This window comes from Ornithorhynchus anatinus, chromosome 3 (assembly GCF_004115215.2).
Source record: "Ornithorhynchus anatinus isolate Pmale09 chromosome 3, mOrnAna1.pri.v4, whole genome shotgun sequence".
In the NCBI taxonomy this organism is placed as follows: Eukaryota; Metazoa; Chordata; class Mammalia; order Monotremata; family Ornithorhynchidae; genus Ornithorhynchus; species Ornithorhynchus anatinus.
This window is the reverse complement of record NC_041730.1, coordinates 108,777,625-108,794,866: the sequence shown is the minus strand read 5'-3', so window position 1 is coordinate 108,794,866 and position 17,242 is coordinate 108,777,625. Positions and strand designations below refer to the sequence as shown.

The window sequence follows — 17,242 nt, the reverse complement described above, 5'->3', positions numbered from 1 at the left end:
AGGGAAATGAATAGAGAGCTCATTGTTCTTACCATGATAAAAGGTAATTTCTCAAGGGACTTGAAAGAGCATATTACAGGAGAGTTGCCATGAATAAAGAAGCAGCTTGGCTTAGTGGAAAGAGCACAGGCTTGGGAGTCAGAGGTCATGGGTTCGAATCCCAGCTCTGCCACTTGTCAGCTGTGTGACTGTGGGCAAGTCACTTAACTTCTTGGTGCCTCAGTTACCTCATCTGTAAAATGGGGTTGAAGAATGTGAGCCTCATGTGGGACAATCTGATTATCTGTATCTACCCCAGCGCTTAGGACAGTGCTTTGCACATAGTAAGCCCTTAACAAATACCAACATTATTAAAGAGGGACATTTTCCAAGTATTCAGGGAGTGCTTGTCAGACAGTGAATCCTATCGGAAAACAGGTAGTTCTCATTTTGACCATCATGCTGGTAATTTTCACTGAAGACTCAATAAAGTAGAGAATTTCTGAAAATTTCAAGACTCTCCAGACCATTGTTTAAGGAATAGAACAGTCTTGGTGGACAAAGGACAGTCTTGGGTGGACATGTACATAAAATTATTTTCCCTCTGGACACAGAGAAACAGAGAGAGCCTCAAAACAAAAACTAATGATTAATGGAGTGATCGGATACAATTTTATTCAGAAGTAATGACATGAATCTTTGGACAATTTGCTCATTCCCATTTGAGTCATGCTGACATTTCAAGGAAAGAGGAGGGTGAGACTCAGAATTTGGTAAAGAGTTCACACATTTTGATAAAATAAAGCAGGACCTAGTGGGGTCTTTATGCTGATTTTGATTTTAGATTCTCAGAATCACCAACAACCAAGACTAGTGTTGTGATTGCATTAGAATGGGAGAGCAACAGAAACTTTGGATAGCCTTTTGCCAACATTAACTCAAAATTTTCCTGAAGTTTTTTTTCCCTGTATTTTCCCCAGGGAAACTTGTCAAATAAATCTCTCTTATGCCTCCAAATTAGTTCCCTTACCCGCTAGTCCTCCCTCCCTTCCACTTAGAAAATTTTCAAAAGGTTGAGTTTATTTAATGGCAACTACTCAGTGCATCCTGGGTCAGTATTGCTCTTTGTGTAGGTATCTGGGTCCACCTTTTCAAATAGCTCCCTCCAATTATCACCTTGCTTCCTCTTCATATACAACAGATAACCACTCTCCCCACCTTCAAAGCTTTATTAAAAACGTATCTTTTCTAAGTGGCCTTCCCTAAACCCTCATGTTCCCTCTTCCTCTGCACTGCCGATTCATTTGCTTCTGAACCCTTTAAGCAGTTGATATTCATGACGTCTTCAGCTCCAGAGCACTTTATGTACATATCTGTTATTTATTTTAATGTCTTTGTCTCCCTCTAGACTGTAAGCTTCTCCTGTGCAAGGATCACATCTACCCACTCTGTTATACTCTATTCTCTTGGGTGCTTAGTACAGTGAGCACTCAGTAAATATCACTGAGTGATTAATTGATTGATTGGGCAAGGTATTTAACTTTGACCTCAGTTTTCTTATTTGTAAAATGGGGATTTAATACCGGTTGCCTCTTCTACTTAAACTGTGAGTCCAGTGTAGGACCACCTTACAGTCAGACCAGGGCTGTGTTTGATCTGGATATTCTGTCACTACTCCAGTGTTCAGAATAGCTTAAAACAGTGCTTCACATATAGTAAGTGCTTCACAAATACCATCATTATTATTATAGTTCTTGGCACATAATAAGGGTGCTATTTGTTAAGTTATTATTACTGTTATCATAATCATAATAATCATAATAATTATTATTATTATTGTTGAGACCCTGTGTGTCAACTTCAGGTCTTTTTCCCTTCCCCTTGTATATCATGATTGAGTTATTTATTAATAAATGGCATAAAGACCAAATAAGACCCAGATCTCTCTTTGGCTACCTCCAAATAAGGGCTGAGGAAATCACCCCAAAAGTCCTCCTGGTTTAAGGGGGTCAAGGGGAATGCAGGTGAGTTATGTCAGGGGGCTTGGTTAGGGAAGCAAGAGTTGCATTTGTCCCTGCTGAGGCCTGAGGTTTAAACATATTTCTACACTGAATACATTGAATCTGGGTGGGGTTGGCCAGATGTCTCTGGTTTCTGTATAATTTTAATGAAAACTTTCAATAAATCTACCTCTTTTTCTTTTTTCTTTTTTAGTCTTGCAAGGACCTCAAAATGTACCATTCTAGCCCATCTGGCCTTCATTTCAACTGAGGTAAGAAGTGGTTTCTGTCAGTTAACAGCTCAGCCTGGAATTCTGGCTCTAAGATGAGCAACGTGGCATAATGGTTAGAGTATGGGCCTGGAACTCAGGTAGACCTGGGTTCTGTTCCTGGCTCTACTTCTGATCTGCTGTGTGAACTTGGGCAAGTCACTTCACTGCTATTTGCCTCATTTACCTCATCTGTAAAATGGGGATGAAAACTGTATGCCCCATGTGGAACATGGACTGTGTCCAACCTGATTAGCTTGTACCTACCCCAGAGCTTAGTACAGTGCTTGGCACATTGCAAGTGCTTAAGAGATACCATAAAAAAAGATCCATGTGATCTGGTAGCTCTGAACAACATTCTGTCCTGGGTCAGTTCTCTTAGTCCCTTTGCACCTGAGCTTGCAAGTTCTGAAGTGTGTAAGTTCATTCATTCATTCATTAAATCATATTTATTGAGTGCTTACTATGTGCAAAGCAATATACTGAGCGCAAAGCACTGTACTGAGTGCTTGGGAGTTCTAGAGAAACAGTGAGGCCTAGTGGGAAGACCACAGGCCTGGGAGTCAGAATACTTGGGTTCCAATCCTGGTTCCGCCACTTGTCTGCTCTGTGACCTCGGGTAAATCACTACCCTTTCCTGTGCCTCAGTTACCTCATCTGTAGAATGGGGATTAAAGCTCTGAACCCCATGTGGGACATGGACTGTGTCCAACCTGATTAGCTTCCGTCTTCTCCAGCATTTAGTACAATGCTTTATAAGTACCACTAAAAAATTGTGTGGACAAGGGATTGTATCCACCAACTACTGTACTCTCCCAAGCAGTTAGTACTGTGCTTCACACAGTAAGCGCTCAATACCACTGAGTGATTGGTTGACTGAAACAGAAGGATGAAAAAGTGTGATGATTCCTCAACCCAGTATGAGTGGGAAATGCCACTCCAAACCCTCAAAATCTCTGTCACAACCAACCCTATTCCCCCACCAGCCGTATCACAATCAGACTGATGTGCTTGGTGACGAATGCCTTGGACAAGCTTCTAATAGTTTGCTAAACCCCAAAAGTTCTAAAATCAATCAATCAGTTAATCAGTGGCATTTATATGTGCTTATATGCACGCAATAATAAGCACTGTTGTAAGTGCTTTTGTAAGTACAAGATAATGGAATTGGTAGATGTAATCCCTGCCAACCAAGAGCTTGCATTCTTCAGGATGCTGTTCCTACAGTTTCTTATGTAATATTGTAACTAGATCATAGTTTATAATAATAATAATAAATATGGTATTTATGAAGCATTTACTATGTGTCGCACACCATTTTAAGCGCTGGGATAGATACAATTAATCAGGTCAGACCCGGCTCCTGTCCCACAGGGCTTACAGTCCAAGTACTCAGGCTCAGCCTCTCAAAGCAGCTACGTTGGCCAACCAGCCTTACTGGGGACTGCTCTGTGGGCAAATTCTGTGGCTGAACCCGTGGAATGACAGTGATTAAACAATCCCAGCTGTAGGTGAGTGTGCTGGCACCGCACAGCCTGTATTTGATTTCATTCTCAGGTTCTGTGGCTTAGTTCCCACTTTAATGATGAGTGGAGCTTGCTTTCTCTGCCTTTCTCCCAGAAGAATGTGCCCCCAATTTCTTTGTTTATACATCTCAAGGTGTTGAAATCAGTTTTTAATATTTATAGGTAATTTCAAAGAAGCTTAACAAATGCCATTATTATTATTATTATTATTATTATTATTACTGTGGATAACAACCTTTAAACTAAGGCTGACTGCTGGACAAATTGAGCTGGTGATGCTGCTTAAACAAAGGCTAAAGATTGGTTAAAAGACTGTCTGATGCCTGAGATTTCTTGACTGCTGTTTGGTGCTATTTTTCAGATGTCATCTTTCTAGGTATTAGTATGGCATCAAGAGATTGTAATCAACATGTACAACAGACTCCCAACTGACAACATTTGCATGGTAATAAGAATGAATTGAGGCAGATAATGTGCATTTAATCAATCAGTCATACTTACTGAATGCTTTCTGTGTGCAGAGTACTATTCTAAGCACTTGGGAGAGTACAGTGATAGAGAGTTGGTAGACACGATCCCTGCCCACAGGGAGCTTAAATGTGATGACTAATTGCACATAAAATATGAAAATATTGAGAATGTGAAAGATAAAGCAAACTTGTAGTTTGTGCACCAAAGTAAGAAAACTTTTGCTTTCCTTAGTGATGTAAGATGTGGAAAAGACCTTGCTTGAAAGAGAGGACCAGAGTGGAAATGCAAACCTGGGAGCAGTTTTCTCCTGGCCATCGCTGCAGCTCGATGACTTTCATATTCCACAAAGGCGAAACCCCGGTTTTTTGTTTTATCCGCAGCACTAGGATAGACGATGACCTCTACAACCCCTTCGGTGACTTTTCTCATCTCAGCTAAGATTTCTTCTCTCTTTTTGGTTTTGGGGATCCCTCCGACGAACAAGCGGCAGTTGTCCACACTGGCACAGACTCCTAGGAGACGCCCATTCCTGCAAGAAAGCAGTCAGTGCAGCCAATTGCAATGAAGGCTAAGTCTTTGATGCACCTTACTCTAACGAGTGGGTTTTCTGCAGAGGAATTTAATGAGTAGGCTACCTGTTAAGCACTTTCTATGTGCCAAGCACTGTTTTAAGCTCTGCAGTATATACAACATAATCAGGTTGGACACAGTCTCTGTCCCATACAGCACTCACACTCTTAATTCCCATTTTACAGATGAGGTAACTGAGACTCAGAGAAGTGAAGTGACTTGCCCAATGTCACACAGCAGACAGAGTGGTGGAGCGAGGATTAGAAGCCAGGTCCTTCTAACTCCCAGGCCAGTGCTCTATCCACTAAGCTACGGGACTGCTGTGTGGTCAGAAAAGGGAACGAGGCTGGAGACACAGGAGGACCTCTACAAGTGTCAGACCAAGTACCGTGTTACCAGGTCACTAGAGATGGGGAGCCTTGGGGGATAGGCTCTGGAAGATGTTTCCCATGTTCATTTATTCATTCAATCATATTTATTGAGGACTTACTATGTGCAAAGCGCTATTATAAGTGTCATGAAGAAGAAAGGCTAAGATGGAGGCCCGCAGATGACTGCCATTTGCTTACTTCAAAATCTCTTGGAAAAGTTCTGTGACCCTGAATGTGGCACAGGTACAACTGAGTCATAATAACTGTGGTATCTGTTAAGCACTTACTATATGCCAGAAACAGTGTTAAGTGCTAGGGTAGATGTTTCAATTAGGACAGGCACTATCTCTGTCCCACGTGGTCCTCACAGTATTATGGGAGAGAGTATTTTATTCACATTTTACCAAAGAGGAGGCTGAGGTCCAGAGAAGTTAAGTGTCCTACCCAAAGTCTCATAGCAGACAAGTAGTGGCTTGGATTAGAACCCTTACCCCTCACTCCCAATCCTGTGCTCTTTCCTCGAGGCCACCCTGTGTGACCATAGGTCTTTTTACATTGTTTGCACCCAGAACACTGTCCCATGATATACTGTCACCTTTGCTATTTATAGCTCTTGGAACTGTTTTCAATTTGCCCCATGGAATAAAAAACTTCCCCAAAACCCTGGTCGAGGAAAACTATTCTATTTCTGCTTTCAGCGAACCAGGCTGGCCATCCAGAGTATTCCCTGTTAATGCCACCTCCTTTAAGTAGTGATTTTCTATGATTTGATAGAGATGAGGAGGGTGACAGAGGGAAATGAAAAGGGTATAGAGAAAATTACAAGGAGAGAAAAGGAAACATATAGCATATATTTAACCAGGGTAAAACCAGGTAATAATACAACCCCCCCGCCACCCCCCATCCCCCCCCCAAAAGGAAAACTAGAGCAGAATCCTTCCTACATCCCATTTTTCAGGGGACTAGAAGTATGGTGCGCTGGGTTAAAATAGATATAGTAAGTGCTTAACAAATACCAAAATGAATACTGTTGGATGATGCATCAACTAGGCAGCAGAATTACATACCTGTGATAGTGTGCATCTTCCCACTTCTCAAAACCTCCAATGGCTGCCCATTACTCTCTGCATCAAGCAGAAATTCTAGACCATTGACTTGACCCACTCTTCTAATGCCAACCTTCTCTCTGTACCTCGACTTTGTCTATCTCGCCACCAGCCTCTCACTCACACCCTGCCTCTGGCCTGGAATCACTCCTTCTTCATATCTGATAGACAGTTACTTTCTTCATTTTCAAAACCTTATTGAAAGCACATCTCCTCCAAAAGGCCTTCCCTAACTAAGCCCCCCTTTCCTCTTCTCCCACTCCCTTCTTCATTGCCCTTCATTCATCCCATGTCCCAGCCTCACAGCACTTATGAACATATCTTTAATTTTGTTTATATTAATGTCTGTCTCCCCCTCTAGGAAGCTCACTATAGGGTGCATGTGTCTGGTATACTGTTATATTGTACTCTCCCAAGTACTTAATACAGTACTCTGCCACACAGTTAAGTGCTCAATAAATACAACTGACTGAGTGAATGTCAGCTCTCTCCCTTACTCACCTCACTCCTCTCCCATTACAACCCAGCTTGCACACACTTTGCTCTTCCCAAGTCAACCAATCAACATGTTTCGTTCTCATCTCACCCACCATAAATCACTTGCTCACTCCTCCCTCCTGCCGGGAACTCCCTCCCTCTTTACATCTGACAGACCACTGTTCTTCCCACTTTCAAAACTCCACTAAAATCACACCTTCCCCAGAAGGCCTTCCCTGACATCTCTCATTTCCCCACCATATTTCCCCCCTTCTCCCACTCCAGCATTTTCACTAGGGTATTCACCCCTCTGAACCCCACCCCCCTTAGCCTGTACGTCTACATCTTTAAACTCTCTTGCTGCCTCCTGATCATAACGTATTTTAGTGCCTACTTCCTCAACTAGAATATAAGGCTCTTCATTTAGAGCAAGGATTATTGTCTAATAACCATTCCCCAAGTGCTCAGTACGCTGTCTGCATAGAGAAAGACACTCAATAAATAGTATCGATTAATTCTTTTAAGTATTGTCCAAATTTATGACAAGTCAATTTATATAGCTGTATAATTTTTTAAAAATTCAGGTTTATTACACAACTATGATCTTGGGTGTGTTTCCTTTTACTGAGCTTACTCTTATCTTTCAGGTGTCTTTAGCTACCTATATACTTCTCTGTATCTTTAAAGCTGCCTCTCATGTAATTAGGAAGACACAAAGTGCTTTCTTCCTACAGAATCCTGATGCTTCATTCTGTTCTCTGCATATTCTCCTGCCACCTACAGGACTTGTGGCTGTGAAAGCCAGTCTAGAACAAATCTTCCCTTTAAACAAGAAGTTGCACTTTGACACCACTTGAATGGGACAGGGAAGAAGTGGTGTTATATAAATTTAGTAACCTCATTTTGTTAAGGCCCTGTTGCCAATGACGGGATTACAGATATTCTATCCACATTATCTTGAAATGATGGGGTCTGTAATAATCCATTACACATGCTCAACTGAGATAGGTGTGAGGAATGGCAGATGATTTCCAGAAGACCCTCCAGATACATGGTCTTTGTCTAATTTCCACTTGTTCATTTTTTCCTCTCTGTAGGCAGCAAGCTCCTTGTGGGCAAGAATTTCATCTACCAACTTGATTGTATTGTACTTTCTCAAGTGCTTAGTACAGGGCTCTGCACAGAGTAAACACTCAATAAGTATCATTGATTGATTAGCACGACGGTCTGCACTCAGTAAACACTTAAAAAATACTGTTACTTCTACGACAAAGGTGAACTCAAGTCTTGGCTCTAACTCCCGTTCCAATTCTAAAGAATAATACAGTGAAAAACATAATTGAGAGGCTATTTACTGCTTCCAAATTCCAGATGCTTCCCTTTATGAGCTGAGGTAGTAGATCTTCAGGTTTCCCAGGCACCCTGAGTCCCAAGTGACAGACAGTGTCCCTGAATGTTCTCCAAGAAATGCAAAAAAACAAAGGGAATCTTCTCTTCTGATCCATGAGTACCTTGTGCAGGCAGATATCATTTCAGAATGCTGGGCATACACAGTTGCTGATCAATCAATCAACCACATTTATTAAGCAGTTCCTGTACGGATAGCAGTGTACTAAATGTTTAGGAGAGTAAAATACTAAGGAATTGATAGATTCCTTCCCTGCCTTCAAGGAGCTTACACTCTAAAGGGGGAGACAGACATTATGTACGGATATTCAATCGTATTTATTGAGCACTCACTGTGTGCAGAGAACTGTACTAAGCGCTTGGAAAGTACTATTTGGCAACAGATAGAGACAATGTACATAAGTGCTGTGGGGCTGTGGGCTGGGTGAATAAAGGGTACAAATACAAGTGCAAGGGTGATGCAGAAAGGAGAGGAAGTTAGAGAAATGAGGGCTTATTTGGGAAAGGTCTTCCTCTCTCAGACACGTCATAGTCTAAGAGGGAGGGAGAACTGGGTTTTTATCCCAATTTTGCAATGTTGGCACTGAGGCTCAGAGAAGCTAAGCGACTTACCAAGTTCACACAGCAGACAAGGACCAGAGATGTGATTTTAATAAGGCCTTGAAGGCAGGGAGAGTGATCGTCTGTGGGATATGAAGAGGAAGGGAGTTCGAGGCCAAAGCGAGGATGTGGGCAAAAGGAGTCAGTGGCAAAATAGATGAGATTGAGGCACAGAGAGTAGTTTGGCTAAATGTGAGGGAGTGAAGTGTGTGGATTGGGTTGTAGTAGGAGATCAGTGAGGTAAAGCAGGAGGGAGAGATCGAGCTGAGTGACCTAAAGCTGATGGTAAGGAGTTTCTGTTTGATGTGCAGATGGATGTGCCAACATCAGAGGTTTCTAAGGAATGGGAAGATATGAACTCAACGATTTTTCAGAAAAAATGATCTCAGCAACAAAGTGAAGTATGGACTGGAGTGGGGAGAGGTAGGAGGCAGGGAGGTCTGTGAGGAGGCTGACGCAATAGTCAGTCAAGGCAGGATATGAAAAATGCTTGGATGAGCATGGTAGCAGTTTGGATGCAGAAGAAAGTTTGGATTTTGGTGATGTTGTAGAACTGACAGGATTGGGTAACGTATCGAAGATGTGGATTGAGTGAGAGAGATGAGTTAGAGATAATGCCAAGGTTATGGGCCTGCGAGACTGGGAGAGTGGTAATGATGTCTTCAGTGACGGAAAGTCAGGTGTAGGGGGTAAGGTTAAGACCGGAAGATGAGTTCTGTTTCTGGACTGTAAGCTTGCTGTGGGCAGATAATATGCCTACCAACAGTTACACTGTACTGTCTGAAGCTCTTAGAATAGTTCTCTGCACACAGAAAGCACTCAATAAATATGTTTAATTAATTGATTGGACATGTTAAATTTGAGGTGTTAGTGGGTCACTCAAATATAGACATCCTAAAAGCATGAGGAAATGTGAGAGTTGCGAGGTGTTCTGAGGGGTTCTGTTTCTAGAATGTAAGCTCGTATGGGCAAGGAACATGTCTGCTAATTCTGTTGTATTATCCTTGCCTAAGTGCTCCATACAGCGCTCTGTACATAGTAAGCACTCAATAAATACCATTGATTGATTGAAAAGTACAGAGGTCACGGTTGGAGAGGTAGATTTGGGAATGATCTGTGTAGAGATAGCAGTCAAAGTCACGGGAATGGATAAGTTCTCTGAGGAGGTGGTTGTAGATGAAAAATAGTAGGGGAACCAAAACTGAGCCTGGAAGGACTCGCACAGTTTAGAGTTATTTTGCCCCTAATTTGCCTTTCTCTTCAAGTGATAAATTTATTCTCACCTGATTTCATAATTATTCAGTTGCTTAATTGCATTCTTGGCCTCCTGTTTATTAGAGAATGTTACGAAGGCATAACCCCGATTGTTGCCATTGAAGTCCATCATCATCCTCATTTCGTAGATTTTACCAATCTGAAGGATCAGGGAGAGAAGAAAAACCATAACTCTCATAAAAAAATTAAAACATAAAATGCTGTATTTCCTTTAAAGGAATTGTATCATGGAGTCTCCTTTCTAAATAATATTGGCATTCATTAAACAACTTACTATGTTCCAAGCTTACAAAGCTTGCTCTATGTTCCAAACACTGTGATAACTTCTGGGATACAGGATAATCAGATTGGACCCAGTTCCTCTCTCAGACACATCATAGTCTAAGAGGGAGGGAGAACTGGGTTTTTATCCAATTTTGCAATGTTGGCATTGAGGCTCAGAGAAGCTAAGTGACTTACCAAGTTCACATAGCAGCCAAGGACTAGAGACAGAACTAGAACCAAAGTCTCCTGACTCATGGTTGCCAATTCTTTCCATTAAGCCATGCTGAATGGACTTGGTATGTTTCCCTCTTGGGAGGCAAGATGTTTGCATCTTTTTCAATCATCATTATCATCATCATCATCATCAATGGTATTTACTGAGTGCTTACTGTGTGCAGAGCACAGTACTAAGCACTTGGGAGAGTACAGTACAATGCAGTTGGTAAATGTTTTCCCTGCCCACAAGGAACTTACAGTCAAGAGGGGGAGACAGACTTTAACATAAATAAATAATTTACAATATAAAATTAATAGAAATGCATACGAGTGCTATGGGGTTGAGAGTGGGGCAAATATCAAATGCCCAAAGGTCACAGGTCCAAAGCCCTGCATCAGACACGATGCAGATGGGAGAGGGAGCAGGGCAAAAGAGAGCCTAATCAGGGATGGCTTCCTGGAGGAGATGAGATCTTAATAAGGCTTTGAAGGTGGGGAGAGTAGTGGTCTTTATTCATTCAATTGTATCTATTTAGTGCTTACTATGTGCAGAGCACTGTACTAAGCACTTTATGGTAGGGACAGTGACTCCTTCCTATATTGCACTTTCCCAAGCCCTCAGTACAGTACTCTTATAGTGCAGCAGTCAGTTTTAATTAATTAATTCTTTTGGGTTGGGTCTAGTCTTGTTCAGTTCTGATGTCTGACTCTTGAGCAGCAAGCGAAATGAAGACTAAATTCATTTGAGGGGGCTGATTGTTTTGAGTCAGCACCACGCTATCTTTTGATGAAAGGAATCGTCTCTACTCAATTTTGAAAAAGGTGGAGCAAAGAAAGTGTAACACTTTGACCCGTTTTAGGAATCTGAGCATATATTTGCTTGTATGTGTTGAAAGGTTTGGTTCAAGGCTATCATTCTCCCTAACTCCTGTTCGCGTTTCCTCTTTCTTTCTTTAATCTCAGTACACTGCCCTGAATCAGTAGCTTCTCTATTCTACTTTGGAGTTTTTCTTTCTATTTAGTAGCCAAGGTTGTGCTGCAGGATAAATACCTGGAGGGGTTGGAAAGTGGGAGGAGAAATTTGAGGGGAATCCAACTCTGTTGTCAGTGATTGAATATTTCCTCATCTATATCAATCTGCATTTTTGTGATACTTCTCTCTGCAGCTTTAGATAATGATTCTTTGTTTTGTCAGGGTTTGAAGAAGCCATTAGAAATGAAAAAACAAATCATTTTTCAATGCTGTCATTTCACTGTCCTTCTGGCAGGAGTCCTCATATGTAAGACTTTGGCTGTTGTTTAGGTTCTGTTGCAGTTAAATCTTTAAGTACATTTACATTTTACGGTTGTTCATAGATCAGATTATATCCTTAAAAATGCAAGCTATTTTTCTGATTTAAACAGTTCTTCATCAGAGTCGGTTTGTAAGAAGCTCGTTGTGGACAGGGAACACATCTACCAACTCTGATATAATATACTCTCCGGAGGGCTTAGTACAGCGCCCTGCACAGAGTAAGTGCTCAATAAATGCCATTGATTGACGGTGAGTAATAACGATTCCGAAATTTCAGTGCTTACTATGTACCAAGCACTGTACTAAGCACCGGAGCAGATACAGAATGTGCAGATGACACACGGGGAGAAAACAGGTATTCAGTCTCCATTTTACAGATGAAGAAAAGTAAATTAAGAAATTAGTGACTAGGCTGTCCTTCTTACATCTTTGCTTTGGAGTAGGAGTAGCATTCCTTACATTTCCCTTCAATAATCTCTATGGTTGCTCATCCATTAATTTATCCAACTCCTTGATCCTTGAAAAGTAAATGCAGTACTCTTTCCTAGTCCTTTATAACATTGGATTTAGTAATCAAATGTAAAGGGGAAAAAAAGCAAACATTAGATGTAATTCTTTTCTGAACTGGAGTGAGGCAGAAAAGACATTAACAATTTCTGAAAAAAAACAGATTTCTGCCTGGATTAATATATGAAAGTAAATAGTTTGTCTATTCCTCCGTTGATATTACAGGAATCAAAAAGTTTTCCCTTTGACTATTTTCTTTGTCTATTAAGTTCAAAAGATACTCTAAAAATGAAAGCTCTTCATTCTTCACATAACAAGATAGGACTGTTGAAGAAATATGTTTTATTTTTATTATGTGGAGGGAGCTTTTCATTTGTTTAACAAAACATTTTTTGTTGTAACTCGAAGTTTCAAAGGTCACATGTTTCAGTGACACACTGTTGTTCATTGACAAGGCAGATATTTTAAAGAAAAAATACACTGACTGAAATTCAAATTTGACTTCATGCTTTGTGGTCAAGAGAGCCATTTACTAGATTTTCATTAAGAACCAAAGAGCAGTTGTAAAACAGAAAAGTGGGGCAATAATCCCATGGGTAGAGTGCAAGATAGAAAATACAGATTGCAATTGTAACTCACTTTTTCACATAATGGTATAAGTTCATCTTCAAAAAGATCTCGGGGTAATTTTCCCACAAAAATTTCACAGCCCCTCTCTGGGGCAGCAGCCTCCCAACCTGGGGGAGGACCACCATATTTCCTCTGTCCATTTTCCTGCAAAGGAGAAGAAAAGATAGTCACAACATTTGAAATGCAGAACTTTGAAGAATCACAATTCCTACTAAAAAGTTCATTTTCCTGGAGGAGTTGGGATCCTCTTCCCTCAGATAAATGCTAAAATTATTATTATTATTGTGGTATTTGAAGTGCTATGTGCCAAGCACTTTATTAAATACTGGAGTGGATAAAATTCAATCAGAAAAGATGCATTTCCTGTCCCAAAGAGGGATGTCCCAAATGGTGGAGAAGAGTGGGTATTTTATTCGGATATTCAACAGATAAGGAAACTGAGGCCCAGAAAAGTGACTTTTTTACAAGGTATATGTCAAGCGCTTACTATGTGTCAAGCACTCTTCTAATTGCTGGTGTAGATACAAGTTAATCAGGTTGGACCCAGTCCCTGTCTCACATCAGGCTCACAATCAAAGTAAGAAGAAGAACAGGTATTTGATCCCAATTTTACAGATGAGGTAACTGAAGGCCAGAGCACTTAGTAGAGGGCCTGGCACATAGTGAACACTTAACAAATACCATAAAAAATGACCATCTATATCCTCAAATATGCAGTCTGGTACGTGTTTCCTTAAAATGGAAGTTTTGTATTTCATAAAGCAAAAGTATTGTGAAATATTCTCAGTTCAAGGAAACATTTTTTATTCTGACTCCTTTGCATTCCATCACAGAGAAATCCAGATGTCTGATGTACACTGAATCATGGGTATTTTTGTTGTTAGGAGTAGGAATCCAAAATCTACAGAATCCAAAATTCCATCCAACCACAGTTAGCTAATATTCCTGGTTATTATCACATTTGATTATGTATATCTGATTATGTTTTGAATTAGCAAATAATTTAAAATCCTTTTTCCTCTTGCCCTTGCTACTTTGTCTTGATTTCTAAAATTCAAAATGGCAGAGACAGATGATTAATGGGTGAATTTACTTTGTTGAGAAAAACTAGTCTGTGCCTCTAATAGAGAGTTTATCGGGGGTGAGAATCGATCAATCAGTCGAGTGCTTACTATGTGCAGAGCACTGTATTAAGTGCTTGGAAGAAAACACTACAACAGAATTAGCAGACACGTTCCCTGCCCATAATGAGCTTACAGTCTAGAGAGGGAACAGACACAAATATGAATAAATAAGTCATTTATAACATATAATTCAAAGATATGTACATAAGTGGGGTGAATATCAAAATGTCCATAAGTCTCAGATCTAAGTGCGTAGGCAACACAGAAGGGAGAGCAAGCTGGGGAAAAGAGGGCTTAATAGAGGAAGACCTCTTGGAAGAGGTGACCTTAATAATGCTTTGAAGGTGGAGAGAGTGGTGGCCTGGAGTATATGGAGGTTGAGGGAGTCCCAGGCTAGAGGGAGGACATGCAAAAGGGGTCAGTGACAAAACAGATGAGTTCTGGGCATGGTGAGTAAGCTGGTGATAGAGGAGCGGAGTGTGCAGGCTGAGCTGTAGTGCAGAGGGAGAAATGTTGTTTTATTACTTGTTTCCTTCCAGTAGAGCCCTTCAGGGTTGATTTAATCATTAGAGTTGATATTTGAATAGGGAAACCAAGAGAGTTCCTCAAACTTAGGCACATATGCTAGAGTCGTGCTGGTTAGTTTGAAGAAACCGGTAGCTGGTTTAGAGATGTCTCTGACTGAATTCACAGGATAAGTTTCACTGGGAAAACTCCCCAATCCCTTAATAGAATAGTGGTGGTCTCACCATAATTACGATATAAACTGCTGTGATTGGAAAGGGAATATATCATAAAGTAAATTAGAGAAAAGTTGACAATATTTAAACTGAACTGTTTAACTACTGGATCCTTTGTATTTTATGTAACTCTGTTTTACAACATTCCAAATAGTAGTGTCATGTCCTGAAAAAACAAAACAAAACACTGTTTCCTTTTTTTTATGGTTTGTATTGAGCGCTTTATTATATACCAGGCACTAACCACCGGGGTAGATACAAGGTAATCAGATTGGAGTTTGTCCATGTCCCACATGGAGCTCACAGTCCTAATCCCCATTTTACTGATAAGGGAACTGAGGCACAGAGAATAAACTGATTTTCCCAAGGTCACACAGCAGACAGGTGGTGGAGCCAGAATTAGAATCCAGGTCTTTCTGATTCCCAAGCCTGTGTTATATCCACTAGGCCACACTGCTTCTTAATTTACTTAACTTCCTTGTGCCTGTTTCCTCATATGTAAAATAGTATAATACACCTTTTACCCTCCCCTGAGATTGTGAGCTGTTGTGGTACAGGGACTGTGTTTGATCTAGTTGTATCTATCTAGGTGCTTGACATATACTAAGTGCTTAACAAATACTACTAGTATTACTACTACTAACTGGATTTTTAAGTTATTTTTTAGGGCTAAAATATTTTTCTGTTGGCACATCTATTCCTTTTAGAAAGCAAAGTAGAAAAAGACTGGCTGTATAGTTAAGACCACCCATGACACTGCACTCTCAGGCTCCTGCCCAGAGTCCTTGTGTTGGAAAATAGCTCCTGATAACTCTTCCAATTCCTGGGCATACTGAAGATTTTTTACCTAATCCTGGCATGTGCACTCTCTCGGGGACCTTTCTGTGACACTGAATCATTACTTCATGGAGAGCTATCCCCGCTTCATAGCAGCATCTCAGGATGTTAGAGAGGGAAAAAAAAGATTCTGAGATATTAAATAGCCTTGACTTGACTGGCTTAAGGAAAGTGTGGGGGTCAGTGAGCCACGAGTTTGATCCTATCCATGTGTAAAATTCTATTTAAAGAACTGACCCCTGCCTTAAGGCAGGGTATGTCTGAGAGAAGCTCACAGAATAGGTAATTCTTAATACCAGTGGTAGGGCATGGAGTCAGAAGAGACTCTGAAGGCAATATTTTACTCTCATGTAGAAGTCAATAATATGTGCTTGTATAACAAATGAATAGGGAACAATATAATCTTAAAGGTACAAATGCCAATGTATTTTCCATCTACTTTACTAAGGCCAGCCTACTGTTAGTTACAATATGGTTCAGTTCAGCTTTTCGAGAATACAGGAGACTGTAGGTAGGAGAAAGGTATCTTTGGGAAAACATATCAGGAAGCTAAACCAGTCTAGATTTTGGTAGGGATGGAGGGTTTAATTCTAATTGGATTAACACTGGTATTATTGCCTGGTAAACTGCCCTATCTCATATTAATAGTGGTAGTATTTGTTAAGTGCTTACTATATGTCAAGCTCTGGGGAAGTTACAATGTAATCAGATCAGATACAGTCCCTGTCACCTATAGGATTCAGAGGAGTTCAGTGACTTGTCCAAGGTCACATAGCGGATGAGTGGTAGAGCTGAGATTAGAGAGTCTGGATTCTAATTCTGACTCTGCCATGTGTCTGCTGTGTGGCCTTGGGAAAGTCACTTAATTCCATTGACTTCTTGCTCCACCCCAACTCACCCACTCACCAACTGGAACACACACTTGATTTTATCATCTTTAGTCACTATACAAGCTTTATCCTCACCAACTCTGAAATCCCTCTCTCCAACCACAACCTCCTCACCTGCCTTCTCTCCCATGCATCTCCCTCCCTGCAAATCTGTCCTGTTCTTCCACAGAGATCTCCGATGTTTTGATCCCATCCAATTGTCTCAAGTCATCATGCTCCATGCCCAAATTTCCTCCCCTTCATGACCAAATTGATACCCTCAACACCACCCTCTCGGTTGAACTCAGCTCATTTGCTATCCCTTCTATGTTCTCATACCACTAACCCACAGTCTTGGATCACAATGCGCTTCCTTTGTTCCTGTAAACAGACAACAAAGCATTATTGGCAGAAATCCAGATGCCAGACAGACCTCATCCACTTTAAAGTCATCATTGCCTGCTTTAAATCTGCCCTCACCTCTGCCTGGCAACATTTTTTCTCCATCCTTATTGACTCTTAAGCCTACTGCCCTATCCAGTTGTTTCACTGTTTAACTCTCTCCTCAAATCCCCTGTCTACCTGTCTCCCCCATCTCTTGCCCATAATAACTTGGCCATGTACTTAAGTGAGAAAATTGGAACTATTAGGTGTGATCTCCATAAAATCTCCCCACTCCTCTCTCCCTCCTCCTGCCCTTCTTCAACTCT

At 40.9% G+C, this 17,242-nt stretch overlaps 1 protein-coding gene across 2 annotated transcripts in view; it reads right to left on the bottom strand.

Annotated features, from left to right (window-relative positions):
- Positions 1 to 17,242, bottom strand: part of A1CF (APOBEC1 complementation factor) — a 115,144-nt gene that overhangs the window by 44,434 nt on the left and 53,468 nt on the right. For both annotated transcript variants that reach the window (XM_029059055.2, XM_029059056.2), the window contains exons 3-5: positions 12,972 to 13,106; positions 10,060 to 10,190; positions 4,536 to 4,774 (exon numbers count right to left, since the gene is read on the bottom strand). In XM_029059055.2, the coding sequence (XP_028914888.1) occupies positions 4,536 to 4,774; positions 10,060 to 10,190; positions 12,972 to 13,106 (505 nt within the window). The remainder of the gene's footprint in view (positions 1 to 4,535; positions 4,775 to 10,059; positions 10,191 to 12,971; positions 13,107 to 17,242) is intronic.